Here is a 17,754-nt window from a genome sequence, read left to right on the forward strand (position 1 = left end):
GTGCTGAAATCCTTTAGTGCTGCAGTAACAATTACTTCTTCCAAGTAATTGAAATACCCACTTTCCACCATTTATTGAATTAAGCATTTACTGCCACCCTAATTTGCATTTACTATGGTGGGTTTTAGTTGTATTTCTGAAGTTGACATTACAAAAAGAATTAATGCTGGTATTTTTAGTGGCAGTAATTAATTCTGTTTCAGGAGGCCAGAGTAATGACTCAACATTAATATAGTAAATGACCCATCTGCCTTGAAATGACTGACTAAATCATGTGTGACAGTAGAAATTTAAGACTAGTCTAATGCTGAAGTCCATTCTTTCCCTTCATTTGCACTAATTATTGTCCCCAAATATTAATCCTTTCACTTTGCAGCATATTGGTTAAAGATCTGTTTAGCATTTTCTTCTTTCTGAAAGGTCATCACTCACTAGTAACACTCTTCCATTCTTAGAGTTCTCTAGTTGTTTTGGTTCCTTTCTTTCAGCAGTTACTTCATTTGGAAGTAATGCTGTAGTGTGCTTCTGCAGGAAATTTTCCAAAACAATTGTTTATTTTAATTGCTACTTAAGGATTACTTCCTATGAAGAGCTCAGTATCTTTTAATTTCAAATTTTCAGGTCAGTGTGAGGGAAGGAGCAGTAAAGCAGTGGGATTTAAAAATAAAAAAGGGAAAAAATAAAGTTATAATTACCATGAAATGTAAAGATAACGTTTGCTTTGGTTTTACTCTGCTCCCAGCCTTTTGAGAAGGCCTTTCAGTTCTGCTTGTCAGGATTAAGTAGTCTTTTCTCTAATTAATCTTGAGCACAAAACATAGACTGGTGAATACTGATACAGAAAATATAGATTGGATATGTCTGAGCATATGCTGATGGTTATTATTTTTTTCCCTTTTTTCAATAACCAGGTGTTAGAACCTCAGAATGTTGATCCTTCTATGGTTCAGATGACCTTTCTAGATGATGTTGTTCACTCTTTGTTGAAAGGTGAAAATATTGGCATCACTTCACGTCGGCGGTCTCGTTCCAACCAGAACAGCAACACAGTTCACGTAGATACATTTATCTTTTTACCTAAATACCTTTGTATATTGTGAATATTAAAAATACCTGTTTAAAGTTACTGCTTAAAGTTGTATTCAAGTCTATTAATCACAAAACTATTTTTAGGGTCATTATACACGTGCACAAGCAAATAGTCCCAGACCAGCAATGAATTCCCAAACTGCAGCACCAAAACAGAATTCTCACCAGCACCAGCAGCAGAGGAACACTCGGCCAAATAAGAGGAAAGGCTCAGATAGCAGCATGCCTGATGAAGAGAAGATGAAGGAAGAAAGATACGATTACATAGGTCGAGGAGGTAAGAACGGTTACTGGAAAGGGAGGGAGAGCTACTTAAAACAGTGCTAGCCTGAAAATGTGACAGGCATGTTTTTGTCTTTTACAGAAAACCCCAAAAACAAAAATAAACATTTCCTTAGTAAAAGAAGAAAACCTGAAGAGGATGAAAAGAAATTAAATATGAAGAGACTGCGGACAGACAATATCTCAGATTACTCTGAGAGCAGTGACTCAGAAATTTCAAATAAAAGATTAACAGATTCGTCCTCAGAGCAAAATTCAGAGAATGAGTTAAAAGGCAAGAACACTTCAAAGATAAATGGAGAAGAAGGAAAATCCCAAACTGTTGAGGGAGCAGAGCAGACACTAACAGATAGGCGGTCTCCGTGGGAAGAAACACAGGAAGATAAAACACGTGAAGAGACAGAAAGACTGAAGTCATCCATCTTGGATCAGCAGGAAAAGCCTTCACTCCATGCGGCAGAGCAGCCAACACCTTATGAGCAGAATTCCAAGGATCCACATGTTCAAGAGTGCAATGCAGAAAAACATCATGCTGCGGAATTAAAAAATGAGCAGTTTGTACCCAGACCTCCTACTCCGAAATGTGTTGTTGATATAACTAACGAAAACAAGTCTGAAAAGGAGAGCCAGGATAATGCTGCAAGTACCTTTGGTTTGCAAACGGTTCAGAAAATAGAATCGCACAGTAGTGATCTAAAACAGCAGTTTGCAGCTGCAAATTTCCTTGAAGCACGAAAACAGGATGCTGATCAAAGTTGGGTTAGCTGTGTTGTTAACAAAATGGATTTGATACAACCTGGGGTTGTGAAAGCATTACCAGTAAATGAACATTTAAATCCTGAAAAGGAAAAAGTGCAGTATGGCTCGTTTATGTCTTCGTTAAATGTAGCTTCTCTAGCAGAAGAGAGTAAACTGCGTAAACAAAGTCCAGTCCCTGATTCTGTGAAGTCCAAACCTAGTGCTTCAGTTGATCATCCTAAAACAAAGTCACCTGATGTTAAGCCTAAATTCACCCAATCTTCTGATACTGTGAAGTCTAAGGTTAGTTCCCAAAACAGCCATACTACTGGATTAACAAGGTCAGCCAATAAAACTGATCATGATTTGCCTAGGTCTAGTTTTCATCCAGTTCCAGCTAGAGTTAGTGCTCTAGAAGCTACTAAAAGTCCTCTTATCATTGACAAGAATGAACATTTCACGGTGTACAGGGACCCCACTCTGATTGGACAAGAAACAGGAACTAATCACATTTCACCTTATTTGCATCAGCATAATTATCCTCTGCATTCCTCATCCCACCGAGCCTGTTTAAATCCAAACGCTCATCATCCTGCATTAACTGGTTCATCCCATCTGCTAGCTGGGTCTTCAACTCAGACTCCCTTGTCCGCTATTAACACTCACCCCCTTAGTAGCGCACCTCACCATTCTGTTCATCACCCTCATCTACTTCCTGCAGTGTTACCCGGAGTGCCTGCTGCCTCCTTGCTGGGTGGCCACCCGCGACTAGAGACTGCTCATGCTAGCAGCCTAAGCCATTTGGCATTAGCACACCAGCAGCAGCAACAGATGTTACAACACCAGTCTCCACATCTTCTCGGACAAGCTCATCCTTCTGCTTCCTATAATCAGCTAGGGCTTTATCCAATTATTTGGCAGTATCCAAATGGAACACATGCTTACTCAGGACTCGGTCTGCCCTCCTCGAAATGGGTCCACCCGGAAACTCCTGTTAACGCGGAGGCTTCCTTGAGAAGGGTAAGTTGTGCTGATTTCTCGAGTACGTGTCTCGCTGAGGTTGGTCTCTTCCAGTAGCAATTTTCTACGTACAGGCTCAGCAGTTTGGAGCACGCCAAGCGCGTCACCAAGCATCTGGTGAGGGAGGTGGTTGGGAGTAGACGTAGAACTAGAAGTGGTGATCCAGTGGTACCCATTGTTTCACAGTGCCATGAGTAGGGAGTTCTCTGAACGTTGATTTCCAGTGTATTTTAAAGTAAGATGAAATGTTTGGTTTTAGTTCGTGACCAGGTGAGGTCAGCAGGTGTGTTTGGGACCTAAGGTCCTTGGGGTGAATGTTTGTTATCTTAAATTATGGAAACCATTAGGTGAGGTGAGTTCTAGAAGAGGTTCAGCAGTTGTCTGCTTAGTGAAATTTTGTGTGTGTTTGCAGGATAATGGGGAAGGCTGGTACTGAAGGAGTCCTAAACCCGGTGGGAAATTCTGAGGAGAAATACTCATATAAGCATATATAAATCTTATGTGCTCATTTCTCTTGTCCTTACACACCTATCTGTGTTGCCCCTCTTGGAATATCCTTTTCTCCCTCTCTGTTCCTGTTTACACACATCTTTGCCTTCTTAACTGCTTTCTACTCCTCTGTATTCAAGTCAGGGGGATTCCTCTGTCTTTGCACTGAGTACAACTGTTGAAGCCTCAGGAGAAATCAGTTGTTTTTCAGCATAGTGCCCGGTGCCGTGGTGTTAGTTGACAGGCAGACACGGCAATTACAGAAAAACTTTTCTCAGCTCCTGCAGGCTTGGGATACAGCTTGCTCATTGCAGGCACCTTGTAGGAATAGCCTAAGATGAAGCATGTGTAGCACAGACAGAAACTTTGGAGGGCTTTGCTGCCAACTTCCATGAAACCTCGCCTGAGCATGTGCATACTGATTTTAGAGGCTTAAACTTGGCCTAATTTGGGCAGATTTTCACAGGGACCACAAAAGGCATGTCGCTGACAGTGGTCCTTCTGCCAAATTGTAAGCCTTTGCGTCAAAGCTGGGAGTTTCTGAATGGTTATAAAGTTGTTTTTTTTTTTCTTCTTCATCATGGGGAAAACTATTCTTCCTCAGCCTCGTTCTTGAGAAAAGCCAAACCATTGTGGCTGAGTCTTTCCCAAACACTCAGTTTGAGTTGGCCTTGTAATACAAAGTCAGTTTGATCTAAAATGTGATAAAGTCAAATGCAGCAGGGAAGAAAAGCCTTAAGACAAAACTATAGATGGGTTTCTTGCTTCATGTTGCTACTCGCTCCACCCCCTACTGAGGTCCATTTTGCAGAATAGGATAGACTCGGTTTTCACTTTGGTTGCCTGAAGTATGCAGCCATGCATACCGAGGCACGTAGCTTTTTAATTATGTTGATATGTGGCAATTGTCTTGTGGTGACTTGTCTTCTGGCTCTGGCACTGGAGGCCTTTTTTAAATATGTCTTAAAACCCCAGGATGGGCGTTTCCAGAAAGAGTTTGCATGGCTGCCATGATCATAGACAGGAATCTGTGTTTCAGCTGTAGCAAAAGCAGCAGCCACCCTCAGCTCGGGGCCGAGCCGTGCAGAGCTGCTGGAGGAAGCGTGCCCCCAAGCCCACCTTGCCCCAGCGGCTGCAGGGGGCTGGGGCAGCTCCTGGCTTTGGGCTGGGCTGTGGATGGCTGCAGGTGGAGTCACGGGGCTGTTTGGGCAATATTTGGTGCCCAAGCAGCTGTTCCCCAGCTCCTCTAGGGAGAAGGTGATGGGTCTTTTTTGCATAATACTTTAATGCAGCTTACAGGCTATTCGTGGGAACTCACCGCAGCGTGGGAACTCCTGGCCTAGCAAATGTGTGCAGTAAAACTGTTAGCACAAAACCCAAGCGGTTTCTTTAAATATTCAGAAGTCTAGAAATGAGAACTTCAAAGTTGTAGCACCTGAAGATCCATTTTGTATTGTGTGCATGTGTCATGAGAGCTTTTTGCTGCTCTTCTACTGCAGCATTTCTCATCTGGGAGTCACCAAGGCTGGGGAGGAGTGGGATGTACTGGTGAGGAGCAGAGGAGGGAAGAAGCGCTGGGCAATAACAGGAATTAGGGGTGGAGTGGCACTGAGAGGCTTTGGGGTGTAAGTGGGAGTTCTGCTTTTTCTTGTCCCCACCCTTTCTTCCATGCCTGTTCCTAGCACTTGACCAGCACTTCCCAACAGAGTGCCCTCCCTTTCAGCCCAGACCACGAGCCAGCACGTATTTCTCCTAAGCAAGCCTCAAACAGGAGAGGGAAAGGGGAAAGAGCCTGAGCTCATGATCTGTTCTGCAGAGCTATTTGACAAGTTTCAGAGAAAATGCCCAAGTAGAAGCTTATTTGTGTTGCCAGGATTTTAAGTATTTAGGTGTAGAGTACAAAATGGTGCATTCTGTGCTTTTGCCATACTGCAAAGTTTGGCACGTATGTACCTGTTTGATATTAATAGTGTGCTGGTTATGAAATTACCCTATACAAACATATCTGGCAACATAAAGCAGATTAATCAGGATTATCATACTTTATAATTTTGTTTGGGGGAAGGAGAGGAACCAACTGGGAAAGAGATGTTTGTGTCCCTTATATTGAGACTTGCTACCTACATGGAGATTGTTTTCCAGAAATAATAAACTGTATTTTTCCTTTAAAAGAAGTACTTCTTGCAACTCATTGAACAGCAAATGGTCTTTTTTTATTAGTAACTGAAGTAAAGTACTGCCAGACTGTCATTGGTTTGGTAGTTGTGATGAAGAACGTTGAGATCCCGTTCTAGAAATTGACAATTCATACTGAATACTTAAATAGGAAACTGTTTTAGGAAAGCTCCTGAAATATGTAATTTATTTTGTATGCCGTAAGCCTAGAGGGAAGTATAATCAGATGTTCCAGGTGATTAGAAAGTGATTTAAAATAATAAATTATGTTTACTGTATTTGATTTGATGCTAAAATAAATTACTTCACTCTGCTCATTGGTAGGACATGGTACAGTACCTCTTGTGGTGCTGTGCTGAAGGTCCCATGATTATGTTGAAATCTGATGTTTTCTGTGTTGGTGTTAACAGAATACTCCCAGCCCGTGGTTACACCAGCCCACCCCTGTGACCTCAGCTGACAGCCTTGGATTACTGAGTCACATTCCTGTGCGACCGTCCAGTGCAGATCCCCTTCGGCCTCTCAAACTGGCAGCGCATTCTAGCCCACCGTTGTCCAAAAGTATAGTAGAGCATCACAAAGAGTAAGTGCACTGTTATTCCAACTCAGACTCACAGAATGGGCTTGGCAGGGACCTCTGGAGGCCATCTGGGCCAACCCCTGCTCGAGCAGGGCCAACGAGAGCAGGGTCCAGCGCCATGTCCAGATGGGTTTTGACCATGCCCAAGGAGATTCCACAACCACTTTGGGCAGCCTGTGCCAGCGCTCGGTCACCCGCACAGCACAGAAGTGCTTCAGGTGTTCAGATAGAACCTCCTGTGTGCGCATTACCTCATGTCCTGGCACTGGGCACCACTGAAACGAGCCTGGCTCTGTCCTCATGGCACCTTTCCTTCAGGTGTATACGGACATTGATAAGGTCCCTCTGAGCCTCTTCTTCAGGCTGAACAGTCCCAATTCTATGCATGGTGTAAACAGAATGCAGTCCGAGAGGGTGTATCACAGCCCCTGACATTGTCTTCTAGCTTCATTTTAGTTTATTTGCAAATGTGGGTGCCTGTGATAGGGAAAAGCTTGTCAGTGTGCTGTAAAACAGACTCTGCCCTGTTGACTTTGAATGGTACTTGAGTTCCTGAGTCATCTGAAGACTTTTGAAAATTGTGCCTAATATAAAGAAAAGTTTATTTTGTGTTAATAGATAACTTTGTTCAGAGCATGGGAAGAAAGGTCTTCTGTTTAGCTTGTTGTGGAACATTCAGACTAAACCGTGTAACCTTTTTCAAACAGAGAGCTGGAGAGGAAAGCATTTATTGAACCTTTACGTTCCGTTACAACTGCACCAATAAAGACAGAGTTGGAGCAAAGCAGAACACAGACAGCAAAGGAGAGCCATATTCAGAGACATTTTGCAGATCCAATGTTGAACCAGCTGCCAAGGCCACCACAGGAGACGGGGGAGCGACTGAGCAAATACAAAGAAGAACATAGACGGATACTCCAAGAAAGTATTGAAGTTGCTCCTTTTACAGCTAAAATAAAGGCACTGGAGGGAGAGAGAGAGAACTACTCTAGGGTAACATCCTTATCCTCGAGTCCCAAAAGCCATTCAGTAAAATATGAGAAAGATGCAGAACGCTCTGTGTCAGAACTATATAAAATGAAGCATTCGGTCCCACAGAGCTTGCCGCAGAGTAACTATTTCACCACCTTGTCTAACAGCGTAGTAAATGAACCACCGAGATCATACCCGTCCAAGGAAGCTTCAAGTGCGTATGTTGAGAAGCAGACTAATTGTCCTTCGACAGCAGCTAGTTCCCAGTCTCTTCCTTCTTACATTTCTTCTCTTTCAAAACCTCCCCCTTTAATTAAGCACCAACCTGAGAGCGAAGGCTCTGCAAGCAAGATGTCTGAGCAGCTTTCACAGTCAGTGCAGTCTCACTCAGTCAATTCTTTCAGAAATGACAGCAGAAGCCCTACTCAGCTGTCAGTCTCATCTTCAAATACACTCCGGAGTATGCCTGCCTTGCACAGAGCCCCCGTGTTTCACCCCCCTGTGCACCAGAACCTGGAGAAGAAGGAAAGCAGCTACAGCAGCCTTTCGCCTCCCACCCTGACCCCTGTTCAACCCGTTAATGCCGGTGGTGGTAAAATACAGGAATTGCAGAAACCACCGACTTTAGTCCCTGAACCTAAGGAAGCTCAAACTGTTTACAAGGGCGCTTCTGAACAGAATTTATCCGAAATGTGGAAGTCTAACAACGCCCCGAATAATGAAAAAGTGGACTGGCATGTTGAAAGAATGAGTGGAAAGTCGCAGTCCGCCACGGCATCTGTTATTGTGCGTCCTCCTTCTAGCACGAAATATGATAGCGTAGCCGTAATGCAGTCAGCTTCCAAAGATCGAGCCAGTGAGAGATCTTCAGCTGTGACAAATCAAGCAGATTGCCTGAAAACAGCGGAAGCCAGAGAGACTGGAAGAATCATTCTGCCAAATATGAACTCAGACAGTGCTCGCACACAGTATGAAAAGAAATTTCCAGCTGTCTCGCAAGGCAGCGTTCCTCGTTCTGTCACCCCTACCACAACTATGATCTGCAGTACTAAAACGGATGTAACCGCATCGGCGGCTACGACTACCAGCGTGTCAAGCTGGGGCAGCTCCGAAGTGACTTACTCCTTATCGAACACGGTCTTGGCCTGCGCACCGCCGCTGGAGTGTGCTGCCTCGAGAGCGGCGAGTCAGGCGGCGGCACAGGCCCAGGAATGCAAGGTCAGCGCCCCGGCGCCGGCTACGCCTGCCCCTGGCAAGACCGGCAGTGCTGCTCAGCCCGGCTCGGGATTCTCCACCTCCACCGACTTCGTCCATTTGAAAAAGCACAAGGCAGCGTTGGCTGCGGCTCAGTTTAAAAGTAGTAACACCAGTGAGACAGAGGCCAACTCTGTGAAAAATCAGACATTTTCAACCTCTCTCCCCCTAGACAGTGCTATCGTCTGCAATACAATAAACAAAGCAAACTCTGTAGGCAGTGGGCAAACTTCCCAGACAAGTCAGCCAAACTACCACACTAAACTGAAAAAGGCTTGGCTAACAAGACATTCAGAGGAAGATAAAAACACTAATAAAAAGGAGAATTCAGGGAACAGTGTTTCAGAAATTATTAAGCCATGTACTGTCAATTTAATAGCTTCTACATCAAATGATTTGCAAAATAACATAGATAGTAAAATCTTGGCAGATAAGTTTGTGAAGGAAGATAAGCACCCTAGGAGAAAAGCAAAACGAACTTATGAGTCTGGCTCTGAAAGTGGAGACTCTGATGAAAGTGAGAGCAAGTCAGAGCAAAGGACTAAACGGCAGCCTAAGCCAACTTACAAAAAGAAACAAAATGATTTGCAGAAAAAAAAGGGTGATGCGGAGGAAGAAGTAAAACCGAATGGTGTTCTTAGCCGGAGTGCCAAAGAAAAAAGCAAGCTGAAGTTACAGAGCAGCAGTAACAGCAGTGAGTATATTAATCTGATTTGGAAAAGACAAACTAATGTGAACTCCAGCAGCGTTAATCCTGGAGGGTTTGTGCACGATATGTGCAATAGCTGGGAAAAGATTTAAAGAGCATGCTTGTGAAAAAGCCTGGATCCAGATTTATCGGTCTTGAGGTCCTCTGAAATATCTTGGGTTAAGAAATTGAGCGTTCTATGTATATGTGTACAAACTGGTTCTTGGCCTAAAAATAGGCAGCAAACTGGTTTATGCCGTCCATCATAATTCACCAGACTAGTGCATAGAGTTATGTTACTTGTACTGTTGTTTTTTTGTTTTTTTTTAAAGTCTAGTGCATTTATTTTTAGAGTGCTACTCGGGGAGAGGTTCTCTATTGTTGAACTTGAATTCATCCTTTGATCAGAAAGCCAAAGGCAGTTCCTTGAGAGCCTGATGCCACTCTGCTACAATTTGGTTAATTTAATGAAAGGTTTGAGGGAGAGTCATTTCACACTCTCGACTAGCGTGTGTATTATATGGTGTTAACATCCCTCTTGTTTAAGGAAATTTAGGGAAATAGGAATTTCAATTTATATGTAATGCTGTTGTGTGTACCACATTGTAACTAGATTTGTCTAAAAAAGAGAAACTGGTCTGCCAACCGGAGTGATTTTATTTAAGAACTTACCTTATTTTTTATCCTAATTTATTCTTCTCTGTGCAGTATTCTTTTGTCTTTGTTCTGGTTTAGTTGAGTATGAGAAAGTCTACGACTACTTTCTGCAAAAATTTTTAAGTACAGTTAGTAAGAAAACGAGCACTGCTCCCTGTAATTACATTCTTTGGCTTTTCACTGCCTAGTGTATAAAGTTGTTCTTGTAGTATCTGAGAACACTTGATGCCTAAGTCCTACTGTGTCCTGGCAGTGATGCAATCTGTCTGAGGTATTTTGGCTTGGGTCCAGTGATAGTATTATTACTTTCTCTTCTTTTTTTTTCTCCTTCTAACTTAAGGGGAAGATCAAGGAGAACACACCTTCTTTTCTTTAAAAAAGTGAACTGTAGATATACATATATTATACATATACATGTAGCAGGCTAGGTCTTTGTGATCTTTGTATCGTTGCAAAGGATTTTTTTCATGGGTTTGTTTTAGAGGGGTTCATTAGATAACTTAAGGGAAGGCAGCGTCTCCTTGGCTAGCATTACAAGAGTATGAAAGCAGTATGTTGTAACACATTATGGTATTGTTTCATGGGATTCAGGTCCAAAAACGAGTAGGAGTTTCGGGTATTCTGTTATGTTGTCCCTAGCACAGCATGTGTTCTGCACCTTGACGTATTGAGTCTATCCCATTGTAGCAGTTTTCCGTGCTTGCCTTCCTTTCCTGACATCTCAGTAGACCCAGGGGGTTTCTGTTTCTTCTCCATGACCTATTAAATAGATGAGTGTTTCTGATACTTCTAGCAGTTTGTCTTGGGTCAGCGTCATTACAAGTTCTGAGAGAGCTGGTCAGAGATCTTGTTACATAGAGGACTTTCCTCAAAGATTTACCCAAAAACATACTTAGCTCTGAGCTTTCAGGAAAGAGAAGGTCTCCGGGGAGCAGCTGCCTGAGCTCCCCTTAGGTTGCTGAGGATAATTCTGCTTCAGCATCTGGGGGTTGGTGGCAGTCGCCACGTGGGTGGTATCTGGATACTGCCAGGGCTGAAAGCTGCTTTGTCCCGATGCCATTGCTGGAAGCCCTGGGAGCCCTTGTGCTAGCCAGAGTGCTCAGAGCTCCGGGCTGTAAGGCTCCCTCCCGCAAAGCGAGGAATGTTACACTTCTGCAGGTACTGGGGGTCTTCCAAGTTCCTGCCCCCACAACCTCAAGTCTGGCAGCTCCCAGATGACTCCAGGGGTCTCTGGATCCAAGGCAGAAAAGTTTCTTTTGGGCTAATAAGTCTGCACTTTGGCCTCTTCTGCTCTCAAGCTTTAATCCAGTTACCTTTGTGCTCATCAGGTGAGTTGGGAATGTGTTATCTAGGCAATGAACTGAGGCATAGAGAGTCTGTCACCTGCAAAATTTACACAAGAAGTCTGGCAAAATACAGATCTGAACCCAGGTACCAAGTCCAAAGTTAGCACCCTAACCTCTGTCACCCTGCATCAGATCCGTGTTTACAGGACATGAACTTTCAAGAGTAGCAGTAGATTAAATGACAGATACTCCTATCTATCTGCAGATGAAACTGGTGCCACTTATAAAAGTCATTATATCGAAAGCCTGGTTAAATAACAACAGGGTTCGGTTTCAAAACGCATATGTGAAAATTGCACGTATTACTCAATAGATCTGCTCCTTGTGTTACTCAGGGTCAGGCTGACCGACTTTGATATTGAAAACAGAATTTTACTTCTTGTTTTCCAAAGCCAACAAATTTGAAAGAAAGTAAATGAATTCTGTGTTTCCTTGTGCCTGATACTTTACACTCAGCTCAGATGGGTTACACATGAATTGAACTGTTCTTCTGTAATTATATCTGTACAACCCTCAGCAAAGTAAATTCCAAAGAAGCAGGATGTCTTTTTTTTTTTTTTAAAGCTCCGCTTTAATTCATTAAATTACTGCCTTCTTGCATACATTTTCACTTGAAACAAACTGCAAACCTTTCCTTCTTGGCATATTGTGTTATTTTACATCTTTGTAAGAGTGAGGTTCTTTTTGCAAATCCACAGATTTTAGTGGAATATTTGGTGAACTGTACACCTAATGTAAGAGAAAATAGCAAGTCCTGGGTGTTCCTTGAAGCTCAGCAAATAGGTAACTGTACTCCTGCCTGCATAAGTCTAATGGGTGGAAAAATAGAAGTAATAATGAAGTATGTTATGAACACAACAAATACACTTTTAGAAATACTGAATGCAGAGTGATCTAACTGTGTTCTGAGTATAAGGGCCTGCGGTACGTCTTCTGAAACCCTTCTTGCTTTTGCAGCTGGTATACCTCGCTCAGTGTTAAAAGATTGGCGCAAAGTGAAGAAGCTGAAGCAAACAGGAGAGTCCTTCTTGCAGGATGATTCTTGCTCTGAAATAGGACCAAATTTGCAGAAATGCAGAGAATGTAGGCTAATAAGAAGCAAGAAAGGTGAAGAACCAACTCACTCACCAGTGTTTTGTAGATTTTACTACTTTCGACGGTAAGTGCAGCTGTCTCCTCATACGTGGTGTTTTAACTTAAAAATAATACAGAAGACTTGTGTGCCTGAAAGCGTGTCTGATTTTTCTGGCTCAGTTTGCCTGATAAAAGACACTGCCTAATTTAGCAGTATTTACATTTGTATTTCTTACTTCTTTTGTGGATTGACTTCATTGCTGTTTGAAGCTTTATAGCAAAGACATCAGAACAGCTGCCCAGTGTACCTTAGGCAAGCAGAAGATGTAATGCATCACCATCACACAGGTGTCTGACATTTGAAGTGGGATTTTCAAAAGGCAGGCTTCAATTACTCTGGACAAGTTGTACAACCACAGAGTTGCGCTAATTCATAATTGTTCTTGTGCCAGTAGATGGTGGGAATGTTGCTTGAGGTTTGATGGGAGTTTTCTGAGGACAGAGTTCTGCCTTCCCTTTTTACAATTACGGCAAATCGAGGAAACTCGTAAATGGGGAAGGAAGTTCCCAGAATGCAGTATAGCGTGCGTGGCACAGGCGGCATGGTTGTCAACGCAGATCCAAATGGTGTTAATTTGCACGTGGGCTGTGTTGGCAATATAGAACCAACATGTTTTGGAAAGGACATTGCTGTTCCCTGAATTGACTTTAATTCTTTTGGATTGAAGCTTTAGTTACAAGAGCCAGTAGACCTATGAGGATTTTTTTTTAGGGTTGGACTCAGAATACCTTCTGTATAAAAATAGTTGATTCCCAGTGTGGCAGAGTTAGATTGTGAGCTGCTGCTTTTGTGTGAAAAAGAGAACATCAGTGGTAAATTTTTTTTGACCATTTTCAAACACAGGCATGGAATTTGTTTTGAATTTCATGGGGTACAGTTTACAGCATTTTAATTATTTTCATTGTGATTGCATACTAGGGCTTGAATGTAATGAGGTTTGCACTACTGTTGGAAGTCGTTACTGTAAAAGAGAAGTCATCTTTTCTTCAAATTGTTCATTTAATACCCATCTGAATATCATTTTTGATACTTCTGTTTTTGTGACTGCTTTACTGACATTATTATAAAATTCCTGAACTGCTGTGATAATCGCATGTGAATAATGAATTACCCTGTATCATGTGAGAGAGATGGAATAATTAATTGTTGCTGCTTTAAATCACCTAAATGTAGGTGGGGTTAGTAGAATGGCATTGGGTAGGATCACAGGAAAACCTTCAGTTATTTTAAAAGGTGGTATGTAAACAGTATTTTGTATTAGTGATCTGTTCTGCCTAGAAAGACTTAAATACAGTGTTTTAACTCCTATTCTCTGAGAGTGAGAGCAGTAGGATTGAAAATATGAGTCAGACTGGGTGATTGCTGACACAGGTGCTGTGAAAATTAAAGGTGAGGAGTAGGTGGACCCAAACTTTGGCCAAACAAGAAAGAGAAGATAACTTTCCATCTGCAATGTTAAAGCAGTGGTAAATGTTACAGAGAGTGAGTGATGACTATACTGAATCCAGTGTTTGGCCTAAAAAGTTACTCCAAATTTTCATGTTTCCTTACTGTCTGCTTTAAGGCCAGTTTCTGTAATTTCTGTAATTAGTAGGTAAACTAAGCCACCTTGTAGGATGTGCAGTTAAACTATTTGTTTTCGGTTTTAGGTTGTCTTTTAGTAAGAATGGAGTGGTTAGGATAGATGGTTTCTCCTCTCCCGATCAATATGATGATGAGGCGCTGAGTTTATGGACACACGAAAACTATGAAGATGATGAACTGGACCTAGAAACTTCTAAATATATTTTAGATATCATAGGAGATAAATTTTGTCAGTTGGTAACATCCGAGAAAACAGCCATGTCCTGGGTGAAAAAAGACGGTAAGGAAATCTCAAATGCTCTTTCTGGTTTTGGTGTTGTGCTCTGTTGAGGTGTTTGTGTTGGCAGTGACCCGCTGCCCCCTTCTGAGCTGCTCACTGTACCAGCCTGTCACCTTTTGATTGAAATAGGCTGTGTTGTTATGTTGGGAAGGGGCAGCAGCCTCCCTCAGTGGGCTTTGGGGCTGGGCTGCAGGCCGTGGTGGTAGTGCTGGGCCAGGGCCAGGCTGCCGCTGGGGCTGGAGCAGCCTCGCTTCCCAGTGTTGCCGCCAGCTCTCCAGCCAGCTCCAAGCCAAGGCCCGCAGCGAGCCAGTAGTGCTTCCTGCCAACAGATGTTGTGTTTCCAACGTGCCTTCTCTGCAGAAGCACAGAGCAGAATGCAACAGCGTGGGCCCTGTGGAGTATGGGCCTCCTCCCCACCGAAGCCGTGGTTACTCTGTCCTGGCCCACAGCATGTGGGTGCAGGCTGGGAGCTGGGTGAGGGCTCTGCTAATTCCCCCCAACACAAGGAGGACGCACTGCACTAAGAGCAGAACTACCAGCTTGGTGTGCAGGGCAGGCGCCTCCCTGCCCTCCCCACATGCCACCTTTAGCACCCAGCTCACCAGTTGAGCTGTCTTGAGGTTAACGTGTTCGGGAGGCAGTGAGGTGACAACCTGGCTCTTCATTACCTGGAGTTAAAGTACATGTTAAAGAAATTCTTCTTGGTACCTGTAACTCCCATGTAGAGCAGGAATATTCTTTCTGTATTACTTTAGTCTTTGTTTTTTAATCTCTCTCTAGTGTCTTGACATGAACACTGAGGGGATGCTGTGTAATGCAGCTACGGGGGTATATGTTGATGGCCTGTTTATGAAGGATCATTTTCTTCCTCCACCCCTGGCTGCATCTGAGGGGAAAATCACGAATGCTTCATCTATTACGACCATTCATTCTGCGTCTTGCATTTAAATTTCAGGCCTTTTATTCTGCTTATTTTGTATTTCAGCCAAAATCGCATGGAAGAGAGCGGTGAGAGGAGTCCGTGAGATGTGTGATGCATGCGAAGCCACATTATTTAACATTCATTGGGTCTGCCAAAAATGTGGATTTGTGGTCTGCCTGGATTGTTACAAGGCAAAGGAAAGAAAAAGTTCTAGAGGTCAGTTCTTTATGAACTAGAGTGTTGTATGTGCTGTTTATTCTCACTTGCTGTAGAGCTACTGATCCCTAAGTGTAACTGACTTTCTGTAAAGCATTTAATTACTACTTGTGTGTTTTGGTATCTCTTAAATCTTTTTTCCCTCTTTTTTGTAAGTGTAAAATCGTTCAGAAAGTAACTGATGTGGGGCTACTTAAAGACTTTGTCCACTTTTCAGTCTTCTGTGCACTGTCTTGGCTCACATGTGCCTTGCAAGGTTGAATCTTGTTCATCCACTGCAAGACTGGCATTCCACCTCCCTGTTTTATGGTAACTTATTGCTGTTAGGGCTTGATCTGAGTGCTTTCTGGAGTCATCCCTTCAGAAATGCATTCTTTATCTTCACCTTAGCTTACCTTTTATTATTAAAAAAAGCTTTGCAAAGAATTTAATATGAGTGTAAATGGAGGTTTTAAAATCCAAAAGTCTATGCATGTACTCATTTTAATCTAATTCCTGTGTTTTAATGGAAAAGTCTAACTTGGTTTGTAGCGAGGTCTAACAGGACTGACTTGCAAACCTGTGCTTTTTGAGTTACCCAGCTCATTTGCAATTGAAACAGGGAATGGCTTGGAAGATGGATCTGGTCATTCAGCTCCCTGCTGTAACATTCCTGCTCAGGCTGCTTATTCGAAAGAGCTGCCTTCCCCTGGGTGGCAGGCGTTGTGCCCTGGCACAGTACTGCAGTGAAATACTGTGCCAGGAACAGATTAAAATATAATGCTGTTTTGAAAAGCATTTCCGTGTTTGTCATGGCAACATAATGTCACATATGTGAAATGTTAGTAAAATAATGTGTAAGTATTAGATGGCAAATCTTTAGTAAATGGAGAGACTCCCATCCACTTTGTCCTTGGCTGTCAGTGAGGGGCCTCCTACACTGCGGTTGTAAGATGTTCCCTGAGATTTTCATCAAAGCCTGAAGTTTCTAGGGAACTAACTCTGGTGTTTTCCAACACCAAGTGCAGTCGTTAATGCTTTCATGTGGGAGGCTGCTCCAGCAGCCCTTAACTGGCTTAAGTCTGTGTGTACGCATGTGTGTGCATCCATCTGACGTGGCTTGGGATATACTCTGAACGTTATTTACCCTAGTGGGAACATGCAGTCAGAGGCTTTTTATAGTGTGTGTGTGTTAACCAGCCAGGAAAATTTTAGTAAAATGTCTTCAAAGTTTAAAAAAACAGTATACAGAAGCAGGCTTCTTTTCAGTCTTCCGGCAGGAAGACTTTCTCTTTACTGTTCATCATAGCATTACAGGCAGAAGTATATCTTCCCTCTCCCCAGTTTTATTTCTAATGCTTCTGTAGGGTTCATGTGAAGCAGACCTCTACTTTGGCACTCTTACAAAGTTGAGAACCACCCACCCTTCTCTATATAATACCACTTTATATTACACCATTTTTCCTGGAACTGGTAGTTGTTTTTACAGTTGCTAGATGTAATGGAGAATACACTGGTTTCCCGCTGCTTCAGCAGGAATGTTAGAGGTTTAAATATTCAATATTTAGGTATTTATCAATGACTTTTCTTACTACTTCAGTACATGGATGAATGTGCTTCCATTGTTACCTTCGGGCAGTTCCTGGCACCATCAAGTGGAATGCTGTGTTATGGCATTTTAGTGATCAAATACATTAGGGAGGTGCATGCATATATTACGTTGTTTTGATTTATGTCCATGTTCAGTTGTATAGCTAACAAATCTAGTACTTGTCTTAAAGGAACATCTGATAGGATGTGTGTATGTTACAGCAAGAAAATAATACTTTAAACATGCTCCCTGCATCTTTTTGGTGTATTCTCTTTAGTTTGTATTTCTAAGTGAAGAGCTGAGCAAACTGGTAAAAAGATTTGAAGAGTCTCTTAAAAGTAGCAGTTCAATGGGGAGGATGTAAGACTGGGAATTGAGAGGGAAACTGCATTCCTTTTGCTGCCCAAAATCACATAGCAGATCGGTGACCAGTTGCTTGGCCAGACGTTTTTCACTCTCATTCTTTCTCTGTCTTGTCTTTACACTGCACTTTTTTTCTGGCAGGGACAGGCTTCCTGAAATTCTGTACAGAGCCTCTCTCTCTCTCTCACCAACTCGGCCCTCCCTGATGCCACAAATGATTCTTAACCAGTACATACACACTTGTGGTTTCATGGTTGCTTTAATCTGACAGAAATCCATGATGCAACTTCCCTCTCCTTTGTGCCACCAGTAACCTTAATGCAGCTGCATGGTAGGGCCAGATCAGAGAATCGATTCAGTTGAAAATCCATCTTCTTGGTGTGGTCAGCCCTCT

General features: G+C 42.7%; 1 protein-coding gene across 10 annotated transcripts in view; it reads left to right on the plus strand.

Moving 5' to 3' along the window:
• Nucleotides 1-17,754, plus strand: part of JMJD1C (jumonji domain containing 1C) — a 157,992-nt gene that overhangs the window by 123,767 nt on the left and 16,471 nt on the right. For all 10 annotated transcript variants that reach the window (XM_027463800.3, XM_038181065.2, XM_072040035.1 and 7 more), the window contains 8 exons: nucleotides 912-1,055; nucleotides 1,174-1,366; nucleotides 1,454-3,129; nucleotides 6,204-6,376; nucleotides 7,081-9,293; nucleotides 12,248-12,449; nucleotides 14,075-14,289; nucleotides 15,275-15,427. In XM_027463800.3, coding sequence (XP_027319601.1) covers nucleotides 912-1,055; nucleotides 1,174-1,366; nucleotides 1,454-3,129; nucleotides 6,204-6,376; nucleotides 7,081-9,293; nucleotides 12,248-12,449; nucleotides 14,075-14,289; nucleotides 15,275-15,427 — 4,969 coding nt within the window. The remainder of the gene's footprint in view (nucleotides 1-911; nucleotides 1,056-1,173; nucleotides 1,367-1,453; nucleotides 3,130-6,203; nucleotides 6,377-7,080; nucleotides 9,294-12,247; nucleotides 12,450-14,074; nucleotides 14,290-15,274; nucleotides 15,428-17,754) is intronic.

The sequence above is a fragment of the Anas platyrhynchos genome, chromosome 6 (genome assembly GCF_047663525.1).
Source record: "Anas platyrhynchos isolate ZD024472 breed Pekin duck chromosome 6, IASCAAS_PekinDuck_T2T, whole genome shotgun sequence".
Lineage (NCBI taxonomy): Eukaryota > Metazoa > Chordata > Aves > Anseriformes > Anatidae > Anas > Anas platyrhynchos.